The 10,963-nt window shown below is 36.5% G+C and overlaps 1 protein-coding gene across 21 annotated transcripts; it reads left to right on the top strand.

Annotated features, from left to right (window-relative positions):
* The first annotated feature begins 3,588 nt into the window (after positions 1 to 3,588).
* On the top strand, positions 3,589 to 8,667 carry LOC107870565 (SUMO-conjugating enzyme UBC9-like). 21 transcript variants are annotated; one of them, XR_001674184.2, is made up of 6 exons: positions 3,628 to 3,850; positions 3,973 to 4,075; positions 5,160 to 5,326; positions 6,408 to 6,512; positions 6,890 to 6,971; positions 8,452 to 8,667. XR_001674184.2 is itself a non-coding variant. In XM_047412956.1 (3 exons), the coding sequence occupies exons 1-3, from the start codon at positions 3,754 to 3,756 to the stop codon at positions 8,557 to 8,559; spliced, it is 231 nt and encodes a 76-aa protein (XP_047268912.1). In that variant the 5' UTR covers positions 3,611 to 3,753; the 3' UTR covers positions 8,560 to 8,667. The 21 variants fall into 21 exon arrangements, 2 of the variants coding, with proteins under 2 accessions (XP_047268912.1, XP_047268911.1); XR_007055661.1 differs by adding an exon at positions 8,005 to 8,079 and having other exon boundaries at positions 3,628 to 4,075; XR_007055662.1 differs by adding an exon at positions 4,658 to 4,690 and having other exon boundaries at positions 3,629 to 4,075.
* The last annotated feature ends 2,296 nt before the right edge of the window (positions 8,668 to 10,963 follow it).

The raw sequence follows: 10,963 nt of genomic DNA, 5'->3' as shown, positions 1-10,963 counted from the left end.
TGACGAATAAACATACTAAATAGTTAACGTTTAGTAATTTGTTATTATTTTACTTACAAAACAAACCATTCAATATTTGATTAAATATACAACTCCTATAAATTATTACTTATTATAATTTTATGAACGAGTCTCTTATATTCTAAATATAATTTATTAACATACAAAGGATTACAATTCTCCTAATTAACATTTGTTGTATAATAAATTATTTTCTCTCTCTAGGCGCACGATAGCGTAACTTGCTAACGTACGCTCTTCGAGCATAAATGGCGCGTGAAAGACTACGAACGAAGGGAATTAGGACGACGAAGATGATTCTGACAACGGGAACAGATGAGAAGAGCACACACTACTGGAAATTACCCCTATGACAATGAACTTGAGAATCCATTTGCCTTCGACCTGACTTTCAGTAACCCAATTCAGTGATCAAGGAGAGGTTGAGAAGAAGACAATGAATGGAATGGTCCGAAAGTCGCTACAGAAGATCGAATGAGTCTTAGTAAAGCTAGTCCATTAATTAGATAGATTCTTAGGATATTTAGTAAGGCTAGGTTCAATAGAGGCAATCCATTTATTCATAGTAGCTGTCCCCTTTCGACGATTGAACGTCGACTTTTATATCCAGATTGAAACTGGACTACCTTAGCTAAATGCAGACCTTGACCCGAAAAACGAATCATGAGTTTACGAAGACTTTGAGTAGTGAGGGATAGGATAATCACCAGATTGCTCTGGAATAGGTTAATGTTACCCTTTCTCCAGTGAGTGCAGTGAAGGACTCTCGCCTCACCTGCCCATCCACACCTAGGACAGGGAAGAGGAAATGAAATTGAAAGCTGTCATGTAAGAAACCAAAGAGGATTGCTAACAAGGGGAAGAAAGAAAGCTCCTAGCGTCAGAGTGATGCTCCTAGCGTATTCTGGTAAAAATTCAATCTTTGAAAAAATAAAATTCGTTGGCCAAACGATCTTTTTGTTCTTTAATCTTGGCGAATTCAAGTTGATACAAGGCTATAAACAAAAAGAAAAAATAAAAATCTTTACTTTTTTTTGAAAATTCTAGTTTCTAGTACAAAGTGGATATTTAGTGGCTCCAGGAGACTACGTAGAAGAAATCCGTCAAACAAAACAAAATTTAGCAGTCCGCTTCCGCTTGGAGAACTAAAGCATTTTCTTGGCCTTGAGGTGGTTGGGGGAAATCTACCAAAACTAGGCAGATAGATAGACTCCTTTCCCGCTGCTAAGAGAGAACAAGAAAGAAAATCAAATAATTGTTTTTTAACCGTCCCCTCAGGACTACCAGTAGCTTCGATTGTTTAATCTTGTGCAAGTTAGGTCGTGGTTGTATTGGCTGCAAGCGGAACATAGGCACTTTACCATCACCTGACCTTACACGGGAGGCCCAGCGCCGAGTGATTCTCTCCCATGCTCCCTAGAAAAGAAGTAAAAGACTGATAAAGGAAAGATAGATATTTCCAGTAAGGACGGGAATCATGACTGACGGGTTTCTTTAGTCGCCACTGCGTTCATGTCCAGAGAGATCGCCCTTGCGGGATGCGATTTTGTTCGAAAAGTTCAAACCATGAAACAGAGATCAGGTTTTCTGTTCACTACTTTGTATTTAAAATAGTGTGCAGTTTCCCTGCAATGTTATTATGCAGGGAATTACCAAAAAGGTGATTCCCTCTCCATTCCAATATCCCTGACCAGGTGTGGTATCCCCCGAATCATACCTGCTATGTTACGGAAACGTCCTTTTATTTTAGTGCTTTGACCCGAAGCGATAGCTTCTAGCTTGTTCAGTGGATAAGATGGCTGATGGGATGGATATGAAGCTTCTCTTCCACTCCTACTTCATCAGTAAGTTTAAGGGGAGAGGGTTGCTACTGACTTTGCTAGCTCTTTCTGTGTTTTGGGTCTTCCATCATTAATAATCATGAGAAGGTTTGCGATGCCACACAGATTCTTAATCAATATGCATTGAATGATGGTCCATTCCTTGGAAAATTAGGGTAAGACAAAGGGGATTCGGTATAGCAGCTCAGGTTTATTTGCACTGCGCGTTCCCGCTGGACTGGACGGTACTAGAAGCCCCCAGAGCAGGCCTGGAAGACTATGAGCCCAACCTTCTGTGCGCGAGCCAAATAACGTAGGTGCACAAGAGTACTTCGCGTCACAACCATCTCCTTTTTATAGGTTCTACAAACCGATGTCTGTTGCTTTATTTGGGAGAAAAGAATCACAGATATGCTGGTCATTAGAAGGAATAACCGCTACACATTTCACCCCCTGCGAGATAAAGATATCCAACATCGTAGAAAAAAGATCACTCCTAACTAACCAATCAAATGAAAGGAGGCCGCTTACCCACTCCCCTCCCCCCTATTACTAGGAGCCTCACCCTTTTAACTTGATATGTCAAGAAGGTTCTTCTCATTATCACTGACAGTCTAACCAAGGAACTATGTATTGGAGCTTACCTATTTTCTAAGTCTGTTATTTAGATAGGACGGAAGTTGGGGTGGCTGCACTGCGCTTTATATCTTAAGCAGTGTGCTTCTTCCCCTCAGAATGGATCGATCAAGCTCTTCTTATCTTTCCCAACTCGAAAGCCAGCCAAGCCACTATTCAAAAAGTCTTAGTTAAAGCAAAGAGGCACGGATCAGGGAATGAAAAAGTCTTTGGATGGATGAATTTAGGTACCGAAGTTTGAGTGTCAAGAGAGGGGATAAAAACTTGAGACTTCAAACTAATGTCCTTTTTCCTCTGAGCAAGGAGAGTCTGAAATAGTGTTTTAGAATTCATCGATATTGGAGTACAAATTTCTTCTTTGTGGTATGGCAACATTAGCAAAGAAAGAAGCTTCTCACTCTGCTTTACCGAGAAAGGAAGCAGAGAGAAAGGGGCGACTATCATACGGGAGATGACTGGGCCCTATCACAAAATGAGCAAGTTAGCGACTTGTCAAAGCTTGGTGGCAGGTTTTGTCAGAAAAAGAATGTTTTTCAGTGGGAGTCTCATCTAGGTTCTTCTAGTTCTATAGCTAGAGCTGGCAAAATCTCACGTTCATAAAGGGAGACTTCCCAAACGAAAACTCTAGGTTACTGAAACGAACACAAGGCTTTATATGTATCCTAGCGTAATCAGTTATAGCTGTCGATAACTGGACCACAACGTTCTTCATGTAGGTCCATTTCCCAAAGGTCGAGTTTTGCCTTTCTATATAATAGAAGAAAATTAGATAGTTGTATATAGAATTAGCCAGATCGTCTAAAGCATGAACAAAATCGCCTTTGTTCTGAAGGCCTAGTGAATTCCTTTTTTTTTTTTCGAAGACGGTTCTTTTCTTTCCTCGGACCGATGGCTTTCTTGTTCAGTACTGCCAAAAATACTTTCTATGAAAAGAACTAGAATATTCCAAAAATGAATTAGAAAAGCTTACCATATTCAATTATAAATTAGGCGGTTAACAAAGCGTTGCAATAGGTGGTTTATTGCAACAGTTTTTAAGTGTTGCCAAAAGTAATTGTTCTATTAGCTATAATTTCACACTATAAGCGTCGCTTTGGACATTAAGCATTGCAATAGATAAATAAAATAGGCTATTGCAGTACTTATTTTATTCCGTCCATTTTCACTATAAATTTCATTAAGTACGCCAAAAAACATTTTAATAAAACTTTCTAAAATAGATACAATTGCTTAAACCTACTACACTGCTATAATCGCTACAGCTGGTGGAGACGCCATGGAGCTCGACGATCTGGTACTGAGCTCTGCCCGTGGTGCCGTGGAGATTGACTCCATGGAGTGTTCTTCCAAGGAATTTCTGTTGTTCATTATCAGTAAATTCTTTTTTCTCCCACAAATATTTAGGTGTCGTTTGGTTAGCGTTAAAGAAATACAGTGTTTGGTTGGTCACATAAGAACAAATAATTACCACATAGCTTTGATTTACTGGTGCTAGGGATATTCATACGAACATATCTGTGATTTGTATCCTTGAATTGGACCGACTATAGTGAGCTGTGGCGTAGTGAGCTTCAGACCGACTGTAGAATTGCAATTTGGTGAGTTAAAGATAAACCATATCTGATTTGCACTTTAATTTCATACCGAATTTGCACTTCAATTTGCGATTAGAGCAAATTTTGTACTTCAATTTCTCTGAGTGTTGAAAAGTGAGACCAAATTTCAGCTCTCAATTTGTGTTGGAAAGTCAGACTGAATTTACACTTTAATTTCTCTCAAATTTGCACTTCAATTGCTTCAATTTGGGGATTTTAAGATTAGTGTGTTCTTCTCCGACTTTGACCTAATTTTTGTGGATTTTGGATTTTTCTTCTTCTTAGAGAACATTTGATTGTTGTCCTTGAATACACTAGACCAAATAATAGATAAGAAACTATCTCCGCATAACTAATTTCAAAATTAATCTCAACATTACTAATCATCTGTGCACTTTAATGATGATTGGAAAGCATTTCTGTAGAGATTCCATTTTATCAGTAATGTAGTCCATTGTATTTGTTTATTGTTTAGTTTTTAAATACATAGATAAGTGTTGATTCCTCTTGAAAAGAAGAGAAAAGTTTTATACATGAGGGTTTGATGTAATGATTTCTCTTGACATAACCTATACAACAATGCAGAATTTCACGCTACCAGTTTTCAAAAGAAATTAGGTAACTTCTTCTTCTTGAAGCAATTGGAAGTGTTCCTTTGTTGTATAGATATCATCCACTCATCATGTATTCCTCCCACCTTGTGTTTTGTTCTCCTCATGTGGTGATGGATATCCATATTATTCATATTGAAAGCCTTGCAATAAAAAGTAATCCGTGCCTTACATGTTTTTCAGTGTGAATTGTTTCTCTACATAGTCATCCCTCCCAGTGCATTCTGCTCATCACAGTTCTTTCTAATTTCCTTGAAATGCTGTTCTTGTTGCCAGCTGATTCTTTAACTGTTTTAGTCCTATGGAGATATTCCACTAGAGTACCTTGTAAATCTATTTACTTATGGTCTAGGGCCTTTGGTTAATTCTTTAACAAGTTGTTTAAATAGTATTGCATCTTTGCAAGGGATGTACATGCTATGTGATTGATCATTGACTGTTATTATCTTTCTTGACTTTGTACGATCTGGTAACAGGGCTCGGTTGAGGGGACATGTTTCATTGGCAGGCTATAATTATGGGTCCCCCAGACAACCCTTATACTGGTGGTGTATTTTTAGTTACTATCCATTTTCCTCCTGATTATCCATTCAAACCTCCAAAGATATGAAATGGTTCAAATTACTTTGTGACTTCTACCTTGGTAATTATTTTTGTTGTTAGTCAAGGACATATTTATTTTCAGATTTACTATATGGAACATGGTTCTGCTATATTCTGTCATGTAAGTTAACTCTGTATGAGGATGTTAAGACCCTGTTTATTTTCAGGTTTACTATAGGCAACATAGTTCTGTTGTATTCTATCTTCTAAGCTAACTTTGTATGAGGATGTCGATGTAGATTTGCTGGTAACAAGCTCCTGTTTATGGAGCATAGCTTTTGGGGAATTGCACCCAACTGAATAAGTGGATATGGGCTGTTAACTATTGATGTGTCACTGGTGGATCCATTGTTGGTTTGTTTACTCGTAGGCTTGTAAATTACACCTTTTGGATACTTGAGATGTCAGTTTTTTTCTAGTTATATGTACTAGATAAGGTCGAGAAATAGATAAAGATATTTATTTATTTTTGGGGGTGGGGTGGGGGTCCTGGAGTTCATGATAGACGACCAAAGTGGGATGGTGGGAGCATTCTTATAAATTTAGGTTTATTGGTGAGTGTGACTAATTAAAAGTTGAGAGTCACGGATTATAAAAAAAATGTTAAGAGACTGTATATGAAAAAAAAGTGGAGCATGTGTTGGAACTCCAGGGGAACATCTTATATTAGCATAATATATTTCATGAAAAAAGAGAGAGTTAAGTACTGGGATCTTCCTGCTGCCTGTCAAGTCAGCAGCACGGAGTACTCAGTAGTCAGTACAACATTTGTAGAATGAACAAGTTTCTTCTTGGAGAAGGGTTGAGAATGTGCAAGGTCCAGCTTCTCTAAAAAGAAATGTTGGTTAATGTCAACATAGTTATCTCTCTATCTCTTTCTTCATGGTTGTGTGTGTATCTGTATTCTTTCATAGTATGTACCAAATAAATATCTACCTTATCAAAAAAAAGAGTATGTATCAAATAAAATACGAATACATCAAACTATTTGAAAACTCATTATGTCAACCATGATTGATATCTATCTGGCAATATTTGGTGGAACTCTGATTTGTACATACATGTATCTGTTATTCTCCTGGCAACATTATTGTGGTAAAGTTATGGATGTATCCTTGCAGGTTGCTTTCAGGACAAAAGTTTTCCATCCAAATATTAACAGTAATGACAGTATATGCCTGGACATATTGAAGGAGCAGTGGAGCCCTGCCTTAACTATTTCCAAGGTCTTTTCTTAACTTTCAAGCTAGCTTTTATCTGCTGAGAAGTAATACAATCTAAAGAAACAAAAATTTTCTTTAAGAACCTTGTGAATCATGGTTGATTTAGAGCCCTTGCAAATAGATTTTGAAACCATTAGCCAAATTATATACAATCTGAAGCATAGCTGAATAGGAATAACAAAATTGACTTATTAAAAAATAAGAAATGATTTAACTGGACACTACAGATGATGGGGACTATTTTATTTGGACTATCATTTTCATGGATTAATGTGTTCTCTTGAACAACCTTTCTCGACTAATGTAGCTTGTTATTTTTTTGAAGTGTGTTCATATAGACATGTTTATTAAGGTAGGAAGGTCATTGTATTGTCTTTCAGGTTTTGCTTTCAATTTGATCTTTTTTGATGGACCCACACCCTGATGACCCCCTGGTGCCTGAGATTGCACAAGAAGAATATAGTAAGTACAATAACTCTGCAAGTACTAGGCCCTTGGATTATACCAATGAAAAATCTGAAATCTTTATGTTGACTTACCTGTCCTACTTCCGTTCTTTGGTCATACCCAAAAACTATCTATTTGTCCGAAAAAGCAAGAACTTTCCTATTCAACACTCCATTTTATTACCAGATGCTCAACTTGGGAATAGCAGATACTCAACTTGGGACTCACTTTTTATGTTATTAATCTGTACTAATCAATGTCTCCGCTTGATTTGGCACTAGTACTACAGTAAGTTAAAAATGCAAACTTTGAGGAAATTTTGTTGAATCTATTGCTTACTTTTTTTGATCTTTTTGAATACGATCATTTCATGAGAGAAGTAAAAGCAGGGTCCAGCCTCCCTAGCCCACAAAGGAAGGGATAAGGTCTGCTATATTCAACCCTCCCCAGACCTTACTTGTGGGATTACACTAGGTATGTTGCTGTTGTAAGTAGAAGCGAGGTCCAGAATTTTAGTGGATAACAGTACCAGTCTCTAGATTTTCCTTTTAGCTAAGTAGATATAACTTTGACATGTACACCTTCATCAAAAGCATTACTTTAACATGGATGGAAAGGAATACAAGATTATTGGAGGTAAAAAAGTTCAAATTCCACTTTCCAAAGATTTTCGTAAACTATAATAGATAGCAAGTAATGAAGCACCAAAAGTGGAAGTTAAAAAACAACATCAACTATGAGAAAAGCAGTAGGAATGCACCTCTTCAATTGATTTTGGTTTCTGTGCGCTCAAAATAAGAATATATCCTTCATTCCTCCTTTGGCATAATTCAATGGCACATCCAATTTTAGTGCATCTACTAAGTGCTCATATATATCCCTATAAATTCATCTATTCATGTTATGATCATCATTTCTTTGAGGATCTAGTTTTAATAAAAAATATTCAAATTCTGAAATGTGTATGCTAATAATTACCTTGTTTTGATTTTTGTACTGCTTCCGTGAGACTATGGGGTTATACTAAATATGTTTTTGTTGTACGTAGTACTTATTAAGTGAACCAGTTGTAGGGCAGCTCTCTGTTTGGCAGATAATTATGATTCATGAGATAATTTCTGTGGTATGCAAACTTTCTAATCTTTTTGGTGCCTTTTCCAAGTAGGACTTAGCAATATAAAGCCACTCCTAAAATAAGCCCCTAAACTCTTCCCCTGAACATAGTTATAGTTGGTATTGAATGTAGATTTTATATACCTGCTGCCCTGTGAGTTACTGAAATTATGTCTGCCCAGTAGATTCATTGTATTATATGTTACATGAGAATCTAGATATGATTAAGAACCCGACCTAATCCTCCCAATGTGAACTCAAAAAATGCTTGAGGTAGAACTCCAACGAGGCATTGACCTATTATATCATGCTGCAGTATGATTCTAATCTTTTTATGTTGTCATTTAAGTGCTAATTTATATTATTTGTTCTCTTTTTATAGGTGTCCAAAATAAAGAAAAAAATGAAGAAAGTGATGAAGACATTGACCTTACTTGAGAAGATTTTTGGGTTGTGGATAAATTCTCTAATATCAATAGTTTTGTGTTGAATTTCTTGAAACTTATCACAACTCAAACTTGCTACTATGTAAAAACTTAACTAATCATTTGGACTTGATTACATTTTGCTTTTGTGATTAAATTACTAGCTTGTTGCATATTTTGAATTATGAGATTATTAATGAATGATTTTATTTTGTGATGTGTATATATTGTGTTATAATTTATTATGTATGTAAATAAAAATTTACATACATAATAAGAGTGACTATTTATATAAACCGTTTTAATTTAATAACATGTGGCAATAATCGTTGCAATAGATCATTAAACCATTGCAATAGGTAGTCAAAAAGTGTTGCAACAGAATAACAAAAGCATCGCAATAGATGCTATTGCAACGGTTTAATGTCGTTGCAATAGAATCTATTGCAACGGATAGTAATCGTTGTAATAGATGAAAATAGGCATCCAATAAGTAATGAAATAGTTGTAATAGGTACTCAAAAAGCGTTGCAACAGAATAATAAAAGCATCGCAATATATGCTATTGTAACGGTTTAATGTCGTTGCAATAGATTCTATCACAACACTTGGAAATCGTTGCAATAGATGAAAATAGGCATCTCAATAAGTCAAAAAATAACCGTTGCCATAGGTCAAGCTATGGCGACGGTTGTTTGAAATCGCCTCCATAGCTTGAGCTATGGCGATGGTTCAAACAACCATCGCATAAATAATTGCCATAGACCTATCGCAACACCCACCTATAGGACACTTGCTGAACCATTGCGGTAGAGATATGACAATAGTTTTGCAACCGTCACCATAGGGGTAATTTCTAGTAGTGACACCGCCGATATTGCAGGATAAAACCCTAATGGAACAGTGGCCCTCACTACCTGTCAAAGAGGCAACACTCAGATCTGTTGGGTTGGTTTCACTAGTAGTGAGTACTGGAACTAAGGAGCCACTTGAGTTGATGGTTCAACGGGGATAGGTAGGTGAATCCTCCACTGGGGTATGCACATAGGAAACTTGATTTGGAGCCTGAACTAGCTGAGAAGTAGGCTAACTTTTTTGATTCTAATTGACTTTCAGTAAAAAGAATGGGCCTCAATTACGTAGCTCTAGTAATTAAGAATGGAGAGAAGGTAATTGAGCTAAATAAATCGGAAATAGACAGAGCTACGGAAGAGTGGAAGTAAGCATAGATCCTATATGTGGTAAGGGAGTCGCCTACGATTGCTAAGATTGAAAGGTACATTGCAACGCAAGTTAACACTGTGAGCAAGCCGAAAGTCTTCTACCACAATGATGGGAATTTTTTGGTTTGTTTTCCAAGTATGGATGATCGAAATGAGGTATTGTATTGGGGCATCATATGCTCTATAATAAACCAATTATTGTGAAAGTATGGTCTGCGGACTTTGATTTCAACAAGGAATTTTTGCAAATAGTGCTTATTTGGGTGAAATATCCTAATTTACCTCTCAATTGTAAGGGCAAGGACTCACTCAGTTGTATTAGAAGTGGATTAGCTCAGCCTCTTTACGCTGTTGAATGCACTACAAAGGTTGACAGAATATCGTTTGCTATAGTTTTAGTGGATATGGATGTGGGTAGAGAGTTGTTTAAAAGGATTAAGATAGAGGATCCTAATGGTAGGGTGTTTGAATAAGCAATACAAGACGAGTGGGTATCGTAATATTGTGCAAAATAATTGTAAATAGGGCATAAATATCATGTTAAGGAGGGACCAAAGCCCCTAGGTTGGTTCCCAAATAGTTCCAGAAACAAAGTGAGCATGATAAATTAGCTGAGAAAAAGCAGCAACATATTCCTAACCAAAAGTTGTCTGAGGTGGAGAAACCAACTGAAGATGCTGCGCTTTGGACACAAACTAATATAAAGTCAACCGCTAAAAAAAGTGTAGAGAGTAAAAATAGTAATTAGGTTATGAAAGTGACAAACAAATTTATGCCTCTTAATTACAGAGATACAGAGATGAATCAGATTAGACAAACTATGAATAAAGGAGGTACTACTTATCAGCACTTGAAATGAAGCTAGTCACATGGACTTTGAGAGGTTTAAAGAAACTTTACAAATAAAAAGAGTTTAGACTATTTTTAAAGAAGAATAAAGTAGGAATTATGTGCACTTTTAGAACCTAAAATAAAGGCTCAGATAGCTAATAAAACAACTTAGAAAATAACTAAGGGGTGGATGCATCAAGCAAGCTATGAGTTCTAAAACAAAGGGAGAATTTGGTTACTATGGGATCCTTAACTAGTAGAATGTGTAGTAGTGAACAAATCAACACAATACGTCTAGAGTAGAATGGTGGTTAAAAGAAGTAATATGGCTTTCTACTTAGTACTTGTCTATGGGTTGCATGCCATCAGTGATAGAGTGAATTTATGGTATAATTTAGGAGTAATGTCACAACTC

The sequence above is a fragment of the Capsicum annuum genome, chromosome 5, assembly GCF_002878395.1.
Source record: "Capsicum annuum cultivar UCD-10X-F1 chromosome 5, UCD10Xv1.1, whole genome shotgun sequence".
NCBI classification, from domain to species: Eukaryota; Viridiplantae; Streptophyta; class Magnoliopsida; order Solanales; family Solanaceae; genus Capsicum; species Capsicum annuum.
Note: the sequence above shows the minus strand (reverse complement) of the source record. Positions and strands in the feature narration are given on the sequence as shown.

Bases quoted from the DNA above. Each gene is read 5' to 3' on its own strand.
- LOC107870565 (XM_047412955.1), top strand. From the start codon at position 5,177: ATGTTTCATTGGCAGGCTATAATTATGGGTCCCCCAGACAACCCTTAT. The intron at 5,288-6,407 runs ATATGAAATGGT...GTATCCTTGCAG, and splicing joins ATCCATTCAAACCTCCAAAG to GTTGCTTTCAGGACAAAAGT. The intron at 6,513-8,451 runs GTCTTTTCTTAA...CTCTTTTTATAG, and splicing joins CTGCCTTAACTATTTCCAAG to GTGTCCAAAATAAAGAAAAA.